Consider the following 18,044-nt stretch of genomic DNA (forward strand, 5'->3'; position numbering starts at 1 on the left):
TAGAGCAGTTTACAGCACCATATGGTCGACATCTTGGATCATTTCTGGGTGGCCTTTAAGTACGTTAGAAATACACATCATTCATTTAACAAGAGAGAAAATAGGTTCAAATATAAAAAGTGGACACCTAAGAGGCCAAATGAAAAAAAGTTAAATGAAATTTTTCCAATGAAAAATCCTGAAAGAAATCAGTACTTTTATTTAGCAAGGATGCATTAAATTGATCAAAAGGGACAGAAATGACTTTTACAATGTTGAATAAATAAATAAATAAATAAATTATATATATATATATATAATTTATTTATTTATTATATTTATTATATTTATAATTATATATATATATTGTATTATTTAAAATAAATGCTGTTTAAAACTTTCTATTTATCATCCTGAAAAAAAGTATCATGGTTTCCACAAAAATATTAAGCAGCACAACTCTTTTCAACACTGATAATTATAAGAATGCTGAGCACCAAATCAGCATTATCTTATTTTTTGAAGTGACACTGAAGCATGCTTAAAATTCGGCTGGAAATCACATGAATAAATTACCTTTTAAATTGTTGCCTTTATCCCTCTTTCATCTGTACTTTTTATACTTTTTCTGTTGTTTTTGGCCAGATTATAAATCTGTTCTGAGGTACATATTAATCTGTTTGTTCTAAAACTATTGTCTGACCCTTTTTTGGAATTACGACTCTGATTTCAGTTTTGGTGCTTAGTTTGGACCAAGTTTATATTGTGGTTATAAGTTTATATAAGTCATGTAAAAATGTTTTCTTATGTCGCAACTCTGACTCACGAAACTGTGAAAGCAAAACAGAGAGTTATAAATTAAATGCAAGACCTCAACTTCAGGTAGCCCCAAGTTCAGGTTTAGAAACTCTAAACCTAACTTATTTTCAACACAAGCATCAGATTTGTTTGGTCATTTCATCGGTCTAACTCACATAATGTTCCAAAAACAAAAGCCAAGATCAACAGTTACTGTAATCAGAGAACATTCAATGCTAAAAGAATTGCTCCTTTTAAAGCAATACCAACTTTATGACTTTGAATAAGATTAAATGTCTAAGTTGAGTTTCAAGACTTGCATATTTTATGAAAGAGAGTAAGGTTTCGAGATGTCTCCCTAATCCTTCAGAGATCTCAAACATGATGGATTTGGTAGAACTTCAGACTGAAAACATTTAAGTCTTTAGTCTATTCGCTGTAAACTAGAAATGTAAATAAAGGGACGTTTTATGCCCTTTTCAGTGTTTATCCCGGGCAGTAAACAAAGGAAACTCATTCCCACATGTGCATATGCATAATTGATGTAATTAAGCAAAGATCTTTGGGTATTATCGTCTTGTCATCAAAGCAATGTTCTAACATCGGTTTAGCTTTAGCCAAGGGTTTTGTGTCAGAAACATATTCAGGATATACCCCTTAAAGTAATATATTATTTTATTTAATAGACTAAAAACCCACAAGCCTCCTTCGTTGAAGCAACACAGTCTTAATTCGTGTACAGAGACTATAGAATATGATAGAATTATATAATTTCTTATGTCATTTCAAATCTGTATGACATTCTTTCCCCTGTGGAGCATAAAATAAGATATTTCAAGAAATGATTTTGAGTGTAAAACAACACCATATGAGTGATGGTGAGGGCCAGATGGTGCATTAGCAAAATTCTGAAGAATCGCAGCTGCTGGCCACAGTAATTCTTCCCTCACTGTTCTTTTGGCAGGGATGTTATACAAAGTAGTCACATTGTGTGAAAAAAGTAAATGAATACAACCAGACTCTGTTGGCATCCCAAGATATACAAGTATTATGGAACATAGCTAACAGAAGCAACTGTAACAAGATTCAACTAAAGAGAGATTCATTTCAATATTTCCCTTGCCTCCTGAGGGGTATTCCAGAAAACAAGGTTACTTACTCTCGCATATACCCTGAACTCTCAGTTGATTAACCCAAACCTTGCTTACTCGAGGAATGCACGACACGTTCCAAAACTGTGGTCTGGAGTAGCCTAAGTTCAGTCAACCCGGAGTTAAGTAAATCATACTTTATTCTTCTTTTGTTTTATGGAGATTTACATTGCCACCTGGGGCAATTGCACAATCATTTTTAATCTTATCTTTTAATCTTAAATCAGTTTTTTATTACACTGAACAAGAATTATAATATTTGAATATTTGAGCTAATTATAAATGCTTGCAAAGATAATATGACTGTATAAGTTATTTTTTGTTAAGCCATTTTGTTTCCACATTTCTTGTAAGGACAGTAACATATATCCAGGATTTCACAATATATAACTGTAATATTTCACAGTAAATTACAGTATTAAAACTTCACAGGCTTGAACTCTGATATTTCACAATAATACCTTATTGACTTTTAGTGTAAAATAATGTAGGCGGGGCTATTACAAAAAACTTTGTCAATTTGATGACTGTTTTTTATATGATAGTGCATGTTACTTAAACGTATGAACTAAATTAGCGTTATTTTTAAGTTATGTTGTCATATTTTTGTAACTTAGCTGGAGCAGACTCGCGTCTAGGTTTGAGCGCGCAAATTTGAACGAACACGTGTTCCAAAGATGAACGAAGGGCGGGTTTGGAATGAGGGTTGGTTTTTGGGTGAACCATCCCTTTAATGTGTATAGTGTCTCCTGGTTCAATGGAGAGTTTAGACGGACTGCAAAATTAATGTGTACACTTAATTGTTCTTACGTTTATTTGAATTTAACATTTCAATGTTATAGGTTATTGATGTGTTAGAATAAAAAAGTCACATTTACAGTAGCCTACTTTATAATAGTTTTAAGTGTAAATTTATATTACTTGCTACTGAGTTGCATTACTATGTACGTCATGTGGCAATTTGTAATTTTTGCTTAACCTCAATCATGTAGTAAGATAACAGGACTAAGTAAAAGTAACAGGAGTGAGTAGAGTCCTCTGGTTTGCTGATTTAATATTAATTGATATAGTAGCCTACTATTCACATGATTTTTTTTTATTATTGTTGAAATTACTAAAATTGTAGACATTTTAGGTTTAGTTTTACAATGCGAGTACCATACTTACAGGGAGCCAATCTAAGTTTAACTTAAACTTTTTGTCTTATATGATAGTGGACAGAAGCCCTACTGCAGTTCCGAGCTGCAAGGAAAGGAGCGAGACACCTTCAACCCTCTCTTTTCCCACCTTTTTGTCTTTTCCTCTCTCTCTCTCTCTCTCTCTCTCTCTCTCTCTCTCTCTCTCTCTCTCTCTCTCTCGACACATTCCTGTTACCCATGTTCATTCGTTTTTATTCCTGTTATTAAATTCTATTTTTCTTATAAAAAAAATAACTTAAATCACTGTTTTTATCATTTTTGGTTGGTCCACCATTTATGTTAAATTACATTAATACATAGACATTCACAATTAAATATAGTAATTACACTGGAGCTTACAGCTAAATCACAGTAATAAGACGGCATAATTAATGTGAAGTCACAAATTATACAGCTGTCATTTCTCTATTTACTGTATTTCACAATTATTTATTGTAACTTACTGTGAAAGTCATGCAACTGGTGCAATTTACTGTAAATTCACTGTCAAATAATGAACAGTAGCCTATATCACACATGAATTTTTATTGCAAATACAATATAAAAACTTTTGAGTTTGTGTGAAATGAGAATAAAATAAAAATGAGTAAAATAAACATTGCATTATGTTATAATAGTGCTTAGCTTTATAATTAAATGTATGCAAAAATATAACATTGTGCGAAATCTGTCACTCCCACTGGGGCTTCATCAATAGGCCACATATTCTCTGAATAATTCTGAAGTAAACTAACCCTGGAACTGCTCCGGAGCAGATTATGTTGAGAATAAGTTGCAATGACATACATACCCTGAAAGTTACCTAAGGTTTTGTAACCGACAGTTTGGTAATGTGCTTACTCAGAGTAAACTTACAAACTTCTGAAGGGTTGGGGTCAGAATCCCTTGCCTCTTCAATTCAACTATATGTATATCCTTTTTTATGATTACATTATTACTATAATAAGCACTAATCAAGTTATATAATCATTCCTATACGCAATAAGTGATTCATATATAGTTTTTTTTATTCATACTTTTGTTGAATGCACATCTTTCCTGAATGTTGGTTGAATGCCTATCTTTCATGAATGTCTTCTGATGTCTGTGACTAATCTACTGTGGCCCTGAGCGAGAACATTAAATACAGGCTTTTTGTCCGTATGTATACTAATGAGTGTGTTAAACTTAAAGAAAACCCTCATCATATGATCATGTTTCTCTGCTGACCCTATTAACGGACAGGGGTCAAGTTCTGTACGATTCTATGAATTGTTTTACTTCTTTCATACATATATCTCTCAAGAAGTAAAGTAATTGTTATTTCTCTCTCTCTGAGGATGGAAGGTTTTATCAGTATGTTGCAGGTCTCATGACACGGGGTGGCTGGTCTCATGACGCTTTTCGATGGGCCCTCCGAGGTCATTACTGGATCTTCGTGACTTGGATGACAGCTATCTTGATTGATGTCAACGTACCCTTCTATCTATGTGTAATTGTTTAGACTATATGTCCTCTGAGCCAATCAGAAGTGAATGTTTATGTAATGTATGCCCTTGGAAATAGTATAACTGGTGTACGATTTTCATGTAAGGTAGAGTTAGCTTGCGACCTCCTCGTGAGACTTTGACGCTGGCTCTACCAATTTAACTGCAAACTATTCTTCAGTAAATTTTACTCTTTGATTGAACATCACGACTCCTGGTCTTCTTTCATCATCTCTGGTCCTGGGTCAAAGAACTGTAAACCCCCCTTTACAGTCCTTTCACTTCAAAGTTTGCTTTCTCAGACCACTAAAACGCTGTTGGCGTGTAAATGAACGGCCAGAACGCATTAAAAGTTTTCTGTTTTCAGTTGAAAATGCTGTCGCGTAAGCGGCCCCTAAGTTAATACCTTATGATTTTGACAACGAAAATTAAACAATCAAAAACTTAAGCTTGACAATGACTTTCTTCTAGAGCTGCTGTACAGCCAAAATAATCTTTGTTGCGTTCATTTCCTATTATCACTTTAAAGCTGCTTTGAAACAATCTCTTATGTAAAAAGCGCTAGCCAATATAAATGAAGGTGACTCGACTTGACTTACATAACCTGCTTTCTGGAATAACCCCTAAGTGCTCTCTGAACACATTTGTTTTGAAACAGATGATGGTGTACAAAGAATTTTGCTACAGTAGTAATTTAACATTTTCTTGTGGAACTCCACTTTTTAAAACATAAAATGTAGTTCCTCCACTATGGTCCTTAAAGGCATCAATCACAGTTGTGCAATCAGTGACTTCACGGGCAGCGTTTTGTAACGGTCCCTCTTAATTGGTTTCAGACAGGCTTCCAAGGCACCATAACATCATGTTTAATGATCTAGAACAGTGGTTCTCAAATAGAAGGTTATGCCTGTATGCCAATAAAAAATGTTAAATGTAAATAATCAAATGCAACTCCCATTTGATAGAAAAAGCAATATTGAGAGAGAACATTGATTATCGAAAAATCCATAAAGAGATTGAGCTCTTAAATCTGAGTCTAGATTAAAGACACATCTCGTTAGCCAAGCTTTCATAAAATGCACCTCATTAGAATCTCTGATGAAAATGTTATACGACATTATTTTGTTGCTATATGGGATGGGCCCCAGATTTGTCTAGCATCTCACCACAAAGTTTTCTTCTTGGCACAGTCACCTGTAGCTGCTCATTGGGGCGAGAATTTTCTTGATTTAATGCTATTTCCTGTCCATTGAATGTATTTTGGCACAAATTGATTTTTCCTTTTGGATTGTGCTCGCCAAAATATACAATGCAAGTTATGCAACCAGCATGATCATGTTGCATGTCATGCTTTCATCATCTAAAAACATTACATTTAAAGAAATCCAACCCAGACTAAATACAGAATAATTTGCAATGAGAATAAACATGGTCCAAGATTTTTTTGTGCAGTGAATTATTGCTTACCAAGAGAATGACACCATCAAAAGTAAAAAAACAAAAAAATTTTGGAAATTAAACATTCAAACTATAAAGGCAACATAAACTAAATGTTTACATTTGAATGATAAATTATTTTGGGATCAGAAATTATTTCTGATTCTTGAAGCAAAAACAATTCGAGAACCACTGATCAAGAACACATTCAAATGAGCATCAGAAATAAAAAAAGGAATATTTAGTGAATGATGTGTATAAGAGTCAATGTTGCCTTTCTACCTCTGTCTAATTTTCAGATTTTGGAACATTTATTCATCAAATAAGTCCCAGACATCTTAAATCCAGACAAAAATTACTTGCATTTAAGAGATTAACTTAAAATGATTATGAAACTTCCGAATCCTGGATCTCTGGCCAGAATCTTATTTGCACAGAGAAATCCACATTGCAACATTAACAGCATACAACATCTGTGATCTATCAGCTCAGCTGGGCCGTATGACACAAGTTTACATTGTTAAAACATGACCAGCTTTGAAGAAGAAAGCCCTCTGTTGTATCTTATGCCAAAGAAGAGTGCGGAGATGGTCATTGCTGATGTAGTATCCACTGTACTGTAACAGTACAGTAAATAACAGCACAATCTAGGGCAAGGATATTTGAAAGGAGTGTCTTCCTTCAACGGCCAAGTAACTTTTGGCAGGAGACTCTAAGAGGGGAGAAGTGTTGCAGATGCCAGACTTTGAATGATTAACATTCTGGTTCTCACATTTAGAGTATTAGGTCATTCAGTTGGCTTGAAGATAATCTATAAATGATGGGCTGAAGCCAAAAGGACAAACAAGAAATTCAATGTACTGAGACAAGTTTTGGGCTTTGTCTGTAAGGACTTTGCAATTTGATAAGGGAGTTCAAGAGTAAATTTCCAGGAACTGCTCAGCAAGAAGTGGCAGAGAGAATAAAGCAGACCATTAATAACAATTTATAACAAAACTATAATAGCAGAGAAAAAAATATTACTGTAGGATAAATTAGCATTGTGCACTGCACTATTTTTCATAATTCATTATTATGGCATGATCTCATTAATTCTAGCCCGTTACAGCCTTTAAGGCCTCATGCCAGACAGAGAAACTTCTCTGGAAGACACAAGTCATTTCATTTGAGTGATGTCTCTATGAGCTGTATGGCAGGAAGCCGGTGAAGCATGATAAACACACTTGTCGAGCAAATCATTATTTTGGATGGGAGTAACTAAAGTGACATTTACTGCTAAATCAGAAACATACTTCTAGGATCTTGTTCCTTCCACCTCTGTATGAGAGCTACAGTACAATTCCCATTTTATAGAGAAATCTGCTGTCAGACATTTGAGTCTATTTTAAAACTGCTACAGCCATAAAGTAATAAATTATATAAAGTCTTCTACGACAATGGTTAAGATCTGGCATAAAGGAAACCAGAGCTGTACCTCATTTTTACTTATTTACAAAACAATTTTGGTTTAATTAGTTTAATGATTGTTATTAATTTCCAGGTATGTTCAGTGTTTGTACACTCATGTATTTTGTGTATTTGTTCAGTTAATATTTTGTTTGTACTGTCCCTATACAAATAAACTAACATTAATAATAACTGCATCAAATGTCTCACTGTGTAAACTACATACAAGCAATCTTAAAATAGATGTATGTTGTATCATGTGAAAACTGTCCACTAGTGGTTTCTTTGTTTGTGGGTTTTCCATGCCACAAAAAGCAACAAAATAAAAATATAAATCAGGTAAACATGGTTAAGTCAGACAAAGACGGAGAGACTTAAGAAGTGGTGACAACATGCAGACAACATTTCTGAATGGTTAGCTCATGAATTTATGCAGCTTATGTGTAGTTATTTTCTAGTCAATGATTAGCATATTCTCTTGTAGTCTTGATAATCTATAAATCCTGTTCCGGGGGCGGGGTTTATGTAAATTGTATGGTTCATGATGTCACTAACCCGGGAGGAATGTCGTGTAGTCCCTACCAGCAGTTTGTTGTAGTCCTTTAAAAAGCAATTTCTGTCAAATAAAATATCTCCCTTTGCTTTGAACTTTGAGCGTTGTAACTTTGCAGATGTTTTTTTATACTCAAACAGCAACCTTACACTAACTAAAGTTAGAAAAGTGAAACCATAATCAACCACCCCTTTAAAAGGTTGAGAAACGAGTCCGTTTCATGAATCAGTGAGCCCTTTATTGCTTATTTTTCCTGATATAAGTAATGGATGTAATTCAGGAGGAGCAAGAGTGTTGCTTTCAAATTATTAGAAATGTATGCAAATATACAATTTAAAGTTGATTCAATGTATATTTTGTTTTCAGTGCTTTGAGCCAATGGTTAGTCCCATGAATTACAGGAACTCCAGACACTATTGGTCTCATTCATGAAACATTCGTAAATATAGGAGTAAATATGCGAGTGATTTGCGCGCATAGAGACCTTCCCGAAAACTCTTCTCCTGATTCACAAATAGTTCGTAAACGTCAGATGTGATAGTGAAATGTGTGTGTGTGTGTGTGTGTGTGTGTTAATGAATTCCGATGAGTCGTAAATGGAATGCGCGTGCACGTTCATTCTCAATTACCATAAATCCCCACCATTAAATCCGACTGACAACGATGACATGAATGCGAATGAAAAAGAAAAATTTCTCAGATGTAGAAATTGAAGTTTTATTATCAGAAGTTCATTCAAAACGCCACATTTTATTTTCAAGCGTAGGGTGGCGTAGCCTATCGGGTTCTAAAAAAAAAGATGCAGTCAATGGAGTTTCATCTGTTAATCGAACATTCCCAGAAGTGAGAAGAAAATGGTTCGACATTAAGGTTGAGAGCAAAAAACGAATTAGTTCGCTTCGGAAAAATCGTATTAAAACTGGAGAAGGACCGTCGCACGATCAATAATGAATGTGTAGCCTACATATTGTGAATGCATTTAATACCTAGCTTTAGTAGCTTTCAGTAAATAAACGGGTCTGAGAAAATGATTCATTGGCAAAATCAACCTATCAGTTGACCCTATGTTTACTTTATTCACTGACAGACAAAAATGAAAAGCCTATATCAGTCAAAGCTCAGCTTCAGGAGGGGAAGAGACAGGGCAAGATTAAAACGTGCCCTGCATGATTTTAAAGAAAACAAAATAGGCTATTCTTCTTCCGGAGATCATAATAGTTTCAAACTATTTGTTGTGTCTTTATCTCGTTTTTAAGTTTCAATTTGATTTTTTCTCATCAACAACTGAATTTAAAGTGAAGAGGAAAAGGGTGTGATGCTGAGGAGAGAAAAATAATCAACTGCCCACTGACATGGTTTTAAAGCTGTTATCCAATTTTTTGGCCTTCAAAACATCTTAAAATATGTAGATCAGAGAAATCAAAATTTTCTCGGGGAAATCCAGAACCCCCCTATCTGCCCTACCTCACATTTGTGACCACAGTGATAATAAAACCCTACCTTTGCGTGGTATTGAAACTGGTTAATAGTGAGCATTAGGTCCTAAACTAAAGTGTTACCTTTTTTTATATTTATATTGCTTAGCCTAAAATGAAAACCCAGTGACGCCCCTGGCAGGGAGTCATTGCTGGTTTCAATGAATTTCTGAGGAACTTAGAGTTCCTTAGAATTTCCCTTCATCTTTGAGAAACTTCTGCTTGTCATGGGAACCCTCTGACAATAATGGATTCATACAAGACACATCCCAGATTTAAAAAATCTTTTTTTGTTTCTGGAACAGCAGTAGGCCCTACAGATTACAGACACCTGGAAATCGCATCATTTGGGTTATATAACTGAAACAACAACAACAAAAATCAGGAAATGGTATGCATGCACTTTCAAAGATAAATGTAAATGTTAAATATTCTTGTTTTAAGAAACAAAAATAGGGGTAAGATGCAATTCACCTTTTAAGCTTAACCTTCCAGTTAGCCTATATGATTCCATAAGCACTTTTCAAATTGGCTTTGTAATTAATAATACGACTAAACCACAAACAATATGCATTAGCCAAACCAAATCTGATCATGTCAGGGTTCTGTCACTTTCTGTCTAGTCTATTTCTTGGTTTTGTGACAGAGCCCTGACACTCCTGTCTTGTCTGTTTGCCTTGTCTCATGTGCTTTCATGTCATGTTTTGTCTTGTGCCGTGTTGTCATGTTTTGTGTGAACGCGTGGCTTATGAGTGTTCTCATTGGCTGCGTGTTTATGTCTTGTTTTGTGTTAGCACATGGCTTGTGATTTGTTTTACTGGCCATGTGCTTGTGTTCAAGTCATGTTTGGTGTGAGCAAATGGCTTGTCATGTATGGCTGCGTTTACACTTGGCATTAACATGCGATCTCCGTGATCCGATCAAGCAGATCGGATCATAAGCCAATATTTCCTTGTGCCATGTGTTCTCCTGTCGATTGTCTAGTCCCTCTCATCTTGTTATCTGATTATTGATTCATTTGCCCCACCTGTCCTCCCTCGTTACCTCCTTTGTTTGTTCTCCCTATTTATTCTCCTTGTGTTTGCAGTCCTGTGCTGGTTCGTCGTCGAATGTACCCCTTGTGTCCAGTCTAGATCCAGTCCAGTCCTTTTGTTTCCCCCCGTTTGTATTATTAAAAGAAGCCCATCAACTCTGCACCTGAGCCCACGTTCCATTCACTACCCCCACACCTGGCAGATCAACCTGCTTGGTCAATTCTGCATTATCTCCCTCATTCTGTTAGCTTTGTGTGACATATATTGGGATATTTTGCAGAACATTAATCTTGATGCTGGAGAGTCATGTCAATGCTACATAAATACCAATCAGCACATGTAACAATTAGCTGTATTTTTTTTGTCTACAAAACTTTCTCCCATATAAAGATACAGCTGAAACAGATCACATTCTACTTCCATCATGACGGATGAAACATCCAAGAATATGCCAGAGGCAACATAAGCAAATTTTCCTATAAACAAGAACCCTGCTATTTTTTCAGCTGTTTGAAACAGAATGGTGGTATGGTATGTTAACTATGGCTGCGTTCAAGACAGCATACTTCCCTACTATTTAGTATGGGAAAAAGAGTAGCCGAGCGAAAAAGTACGAGTCCATGGCGAGAATTACCTGGGTGACTTACTAATTATCACGAGATTCGGACTTAAGTGCGTTCGAATATGCCTAATTTCCTACTATATATAGTAGGCGAAAACAGTACGTGAAGGAAGCAGTACGTTCGAAACATCATATAAAAGAGTAGACGAGAAGTTCCCGGATGGCTTACTGCTTCCGGACAGAATTTTGAGTGCTCAACCCATAGACATAATAAATACATAGACGCCCTATTGGCTGCTGGAGCGTACGTCAACGGCGCCGCCATATTGCGGAGGGCAACTTTTTAATACTTCTCATAGCGAGAATTGAGAAAAATGCCTGCTTCGTGGGCTGCTTGGGGCTGGACAAATCGCCACACAATTGAAAACAGGTCTCGAGGAATTATCTTTCACAAGCAAGACTGAACATTTGTTTCTGGTTGTATTTGGTCATGATATAATTAGTAATAGTAACGTCCAGAGGAGAAAAGCCGCGAAATTTAAAAATACTGTTATTGTGTCACGAAATGTAGTTTTAATAGTATTTCAGTCGACAAAGTAGTTTTTTAAAGCTCAAATATGTGGTTTATTTATAAAGATAGCGCCTATTTAAAATTTTTATCTGACGGTCTCGGAGTTGAGATCGAGGGATCAGCGCATGCTCAGCGCACTCATGTACCCCGCCTGGAACAGCCTTACCTCGGCTAGTGCTTCTGACGTTTGCCGCTGGCTCTGATGTCTCTAGTCTAATTAATTATATCTTCACAATTCTTATCCAAGAATAAAAAGCCAGATAGCCTACATGACAAGCCGGAGCTTTGACAATTCCTTATTTTAAAAAAAATGTTTTATAAATCTGTCTAACTATCGAGATTTTAAATAAATAGAGATGGAACTTTTTGTACAACACGTATACGTTTATCAAATTAAAATCAAAAATTACATTTATCAACTGATTTCAGTGGTTTGTATAATTTTCTTTTTTGTTTTTATCCAGAAAAACCGCAGCTCACCGTTTACTTGCATTTGATTACAGTGCAGTCTTGCCCTCCGCAAAATGGCGGACGTGTTGACGTGTCGCAGCAACGTTCCAAAGCGGCCAATAGGGCGTCTATGTATTTATTATGTCTACCGATGGATACTCTTCTATCCCGCGTGATTTTTTTTCCCAAACCACTTCAGCGGAAATCCCGCCCTGCAGCCGATTTCATTGGTTTAGGTTACAGTGACGGGTAGGTTTAGGGATCAGTGTTTGGTGTAGGCAATCAGTACAGTGATTGACATGACCAATGAAAACTTTAGAATCGGCTGCAGGGCGGGATTTCCGCTGAAGTGGTTTGGGAAGAAAAATCACGCTTCTATCCCAGGAGGCCACGCGAGAGGATACGTCATTATCAAACGTAGACATCACTGTCTATGGTAGAAATCGGTATAGGTTACACAATATTTACAATTATCCTAAGTTTTAATATTATGAGTATACTCTGACCCTTTCTGACTTCTTTCAGGGGGATCCAAGAACCTTTTTTTTTTTTTTAAATCCAGTCACACTAGTGTTTGACTCTACATTGCTCCAAGATAACTTACAGGGCGGGGTTTGGGAGTTGAAAAAAGACAGCACAGCTCGAGGTGAAGGCCCTTGTGTGGCTGTCTGGGATTATTCCCTAGATAGCCTATACTGTTGGGGAGTGTGAGAGGCAAAGGCTGTCCTCGTGTAAATAAAATGTGGTCCCTAGTGACAAGACCATTCATTATTGTGTCACCAGATATTATATTTATTCCTTATGCATCTGTGTGATTTATATGTGGCATGTTATGTTATATGCAAGACAAGATTTCAAGATGCCACAGGATAATAATAACAATGATCGTAAGTATTCTTAATAGACTGCAGTTATAGTTTTTCATTGCAAACTCAAATCCAAGCCTGATCAGAGCAATGGCACAGTACAGAATGGTAAAACTTTTCTAATACATGGATTACAAGGTACAAAACCCTAATTCTGATGTCATGGGGTCTATAATGAATGTTGATGGGCTAATTCAATATTATCTTACTATATCATTAAATAATATTGTTTACTATAAAGAACAATTAATTTATTTTAATATTTAATATACTTTTATTGTTTGGTCAGTTGCATTTTCAGAGCTCATGAAATGAAATGTGAACATTAAAAGGGTTATAGCCTAACTGTTTTTATGTAGCTACTGTTCTGAGCCCTATAAAACGAATTAGTTGATGCATGGAGATGTTTTTTTTCTGTATAGTTTGAAAATATTATTACACTTGAAATATGTTTTAGAACTTCAACTCAATGTCGAAATTAACCAATGCATGAGAAAAAGAAGAGGATTTGGCGGGGGGAAGGCGGTTCACTGAGGAGTGGTCGCACATCAATGCAGATGCTCGTGCAGTGGGATTGTTGTCTCGTGCTCCGACAGATGCACAGTGAGTACACTCGCTTCATTTTTGTTTGCAGAGGCAAGCTATATCATTGTGTTGTTGAAAAACTGTTTTTTAATAACAGTTGAGGGGTTGTGTGGAGAAGGCTAAGAGATATGAGAGTTTAAGGAAACTCTTTGGAAACGTGTTAGGTTATATCAGTGTAGCTCTCTCTGTTGGCATTTGTTTTTAATTAAAATGTGTTAATGTTTCTTTTTCGGGAGTTAGGGTTATATACTCGTATAATAAAAATTATAATCCTTTCAGCGGTTAGGCTAAATACTTATTTGTAAAGGTTATGATCCATAACCAGTTTTATAACCCTTGTCCGTTTTTTTGAGGGGTCTTAAAATATGATTTATGACGTGAAAGTCAGCAGACAAGGAAAAAGATGGTAAATGGTAAAAAAAAAATACTATAACGTATAATTGGGGAAAATACTACTGGAAATGGTTTAGCTCTGTTGAATGTGTTTAATAAAATTGAAACCACACACACACACACACACACACACACACACACACACACACACACACACACACACACACACACACACACACACACACACACACACACACACACACATTATATGTAAGATATTGTAAGTCCTCAATGTCTTTTTCCCCATGCTTGCATGAATATGATGTATTTGCTTGTTCAGGAATGCTCTAATTAAGATATTCCATTAGGAATTTCCTTCAGTCTTGAAAGCGTGCCGTGCTGCCAATCAGATAGGGCCCTGGTCTGATTTGGAAATGAGGGGGGAAATGAAATGTTGTTGTAACATGTCCAGAGGCAAATGGCTCAAGTTCCTTGCATACGAAATATATTCTTCATTTGTTAGGCTTGTTATTCTGAGTGGTGACTATTATCCTAATGTGTAATAAGGTGTTCAGAGGGGCTTCTAAGGTGTATGTTAGTTAGTTAGTTAATTTGGTTTATGTAGGCCAAGAAATTGCTTTTGGGTTTAAAGATTTTCGAACCCAACATAATTGCACATCTGCAGATTTAGTTAGAGAAGATCATTTCCATATGCTCTATTCTGTCATCATGCTTGATAATACAAAAAAAATACAATAAAACACAGCACCATGGGTTGTTTATATGTAACATATGTGGCTATGTTACATGCACATGGGTCATTAGTAATTTGGAGAGAGCATCAAGCCGTATGTTTACCATATAAGATGCATTGCCAGATGTCTGTCAGTAATAGAATTTTTGCCTTTGGGGAACACAAACCAGATGTCCAGATTGCACCATTACTAACTGGTTGGATCAGAGTCAGATCTGCATGGAGTTGGCAAGTTTGGTTTTGACATACATTTTTCTTGGTATTCACATGTACTTTCATCCATATCGTTTACATTATACAACTGTAGCAAATATTGGCACATAATTCCTGTCTCCCTTGTGTGCCAATGTTTATATTCCTTGTTCCAGTGGTGGCATGCATAGTGGTTTTTAATGCCTGATCTAGTGGCATCTCCAAAATAAATGTAGGACTTAAAATCAATCAATCATTATACATAATACATTATAACATCATGATGAGAGACTTTCTATGAACAGTCCTTTACAACAACAACAAAAAACGAATTATTATCTAAAAGAGCTGTCTATGCTTTCAGTTGCTCAGATTAGGAAAATGTTAATGGGATGATCTCCAGAGTATTTGATATGTTGATATGTTTGATATGTTGTCCTTATAATATTTGTGTCAAACATGGCATGACTTCTGAGATCATACGGCAGGAAACAAGCTTGAAATAAATGTGCACTCAAAGATTTGCCTCAATGAAATGCAGAGCTGCCAACTCTCACGCATTCACCGTGAGACTCACGCAATTGACCCTTTTCACACGCTCTCACGCCACACATCCATTTTCTCACGCAGAGAAAAATTGCGAAGCAAAGAGGACACTGACACCGCGACAGACAACATAGAGTACGTTACTTTTGATATGAAACCAATTCTCAGCTCTCAGATCCTGAGATTCTGTCAATTTTATTATGAAATTCAAACAATAAATACCGTTTTGGCGCACTCCGGGCAAAAAATCAAAAAATGGCAGCTCTGAAAATGACTTGCATGGCATTTGGCTTTGGTTTTCTCAATTTGTCAACTCTCTCTTCACAGTTTAATTACTTCCATGTGCACATTATTTGATCCCCTTTCCTGTTAAAAATATGGGGCCCACAAAAGGTTTTTCACTCAATGTATTTATTTGTTCTTGCTTAAGGGTTTAAAACTCCATATGGATAATTTTTATTTTTCTTTCCAAATCTTTTTATCAAAACTGTTTACTTGGCATAAAACACCCATAAAAAATTACATTTTCTTTTGATCACTGTGCCATATTTCATCCTGAACTAGGGTGTGGTCACCACAGTTTGCAGTGAATTCGAGCAATTCTAAGACAAAATGATAAAAGAAGAATTTTGAATCTAAACATGCTTGCTGCAGACCTTATTTTGCAGATTTTATAACAATAAAAGTAAAATAAGTATGTTTATATAAAATAAAATAATTAAGATAATTATTTTTTGTTTTGTTATAAAAAAACTACTTTTCTCTTTTATATAAAAAAAATCTTAATTTCTTTTTTTTTATACTTGGTGCTAAGTTTTCCAAGAACAGCAGACCACATAAAAGCAACTGCACCATCCGTGCAGCTCATAAATACTGGAGGAAATTCTTAATAAAAGAGATTTGTTAGAAAGAATTTATTAATAAAGCAAGTTGCTCTGTTAGAGTGACAGGAACCGATATGGGGACTATGTGTCTCTCATGTGTGATTTAATATATAGAAGACAGTTTTATTTAGTATGAGAGAAAAGGAGCAGAATACAGATTAGACGTGATTTCCTTTGAAGTTCTGCTTTGGGACGGCAGGCACATTTGTGGTTTTGTCTGCGTAGGACATATTTTGTACCGCTCACAAAAAATAATAGAGATGCACATGTGCAGATGTGTCCATTGCCTCACAGGTGGGAAAGCAAAATGTAACTGATTCTGAATTTGATTAATGAAAAAGAACAATACAATTTATTGAGAATTATCTATCTCTCTCTCTCCCTTCCTGACCAGAGCAATATAGAAATGTTTCATCAACCAATGCTGTGAGTTAAGGTGGAACTATGTGCTATTTGACTAATGGCAGATGAGGGGCAGTGTTTGAAACCTGTTGGGAAACAGTCAGTTTGTTTGGTGCCACTGCTGCCATATGGAGTTAGAGTGTGGCATAAAGGATAGAAATGATCTAAACATTTATTACTTTTGGTTTTCATTTTTGCTGAACAGAATAAAACAAAATCTTAGCAATTTAAATTATTACATGGGCTGGGAAGTCTGATATTTATGTGGTTAATTGGCCACAATGTGGTTGTTGGGTCTTTAAGGTTTGAGGTTTTGTTCTTCATGCCATGAAATGATTGGTATTCCTTTCTTCTTACCACATGAAAGAGTTTGGGTCTTGGGCTGTAAGAGCTTGATGGCCTAGACAGACCCTTATTTGACCTTAAATTCCACAGCTGGTTCTTGTGTGAAACATGCTGTATGCTGTCTGTCAGTCTAACAAACAATTCTTAAAAGGAAAAAAATAAACACATTTGTTTACCTAGTAGATCATTTATATTTTGTCATGTTTTCAGTTCATTTGGGTAGCAGACAAACTGACAGACATATTCATTCCTAATGGACATGCACACAGCGTAACACACGTAACACACGTACACAGCGTAACACGCGCACGCAGCGCAACACACATTACCAAGAACCGACAAGGACTAACTGAACAGAAGGAAACTAAATACAGAAACAAATCAACAATAACGAAGTGAGCACAAGTGACACGGATGAGGATGATGATGATGATGATGAACAGGTTGGTAAATTAGGGAGTGAGTTCAGGTGTGAAGACACGAGGGATTCTGCGAAGTGTACTCTAGTGCAGACGAAGACTGTGACAATATCACATAGAATTTATTAATTGATTTCTTTAATAATTCCATATATAAAATGACATTTTAAAGATATCTATTATTCATTAATAATAATCTATAATTGAATATCATTCTTTATTAACACTCACTGTTGCTATTCTATTGCTCCTTGTTTTAAAGTATGTATTTTAAGAAATAGTTTTATCTTTCTGCTGTATTTCTCTGACTGATTCTGTGTTTTTTCAATTTGATTCACATTTGTAAAAATCTGATGATTGCTGGTCAAATTGGACTTCTTCAGTGGTCTTCTTGCACAAGATAGGGGTCATCAGGTATTACTGAATTTACTGGCTTTATCATGCTTAATTTATTTCTGTTTATTTTTCTGTTAAGGCTTTCGGGACGTGCATAGACAATGGGGAAGACACTGACATTTCTTTCGGTTTTATTCATTTCATCATGTTTCCTACACAGCACTACACAGCAAACAGGTAAACACTTTGAGAACAATATGA

General features: G+C 35.7%; 1 protein-coding gene across 1 annotated transcript in view; it reads left to right on the top strand.

The window, feature by feature from the left end:
- The first annotated feature begins 13,508 nt into the window (after positions 1-13,508).
- Positions 13,509-18,044, top strand: part of col6a4a (collagen, type VI, alpha 4a) — a 39,806-nt gene continuing 35,270 nt past the window's right edge. Inside the window, exons 1-2 of the mRNA XM_077217630.1 lie at positions 13,509-13,590; positions 17,923-18,020. Coding sequence (XP_077073745.1) covers positions 17,945-18,020 — 76 coding nt within the window. The 5' untranslated portion in view covers positions 13,509-13,590; positions 17,923-17,944. The remainder of the gene's footprint in view (positions 13,591-17,922; positions 18,021-18,044) is intronic.

This window comes from Siphateles boraxobius, unplaced genomic scaffold (genome assembly GCF_051911475.1).
Source record: "Siphateles boraxobius isolate OS27281-9 unplaced genomic scaffold, OSU_SipBor_1 12, whole genome shotgun sequence".
Taxonomy (NCBI): Eukaryota; Metazoa; Chordata; class Actinopteri; order Cypriniformes; family Leuciscidae; genus Siphateles; species Siphateles boraxobius.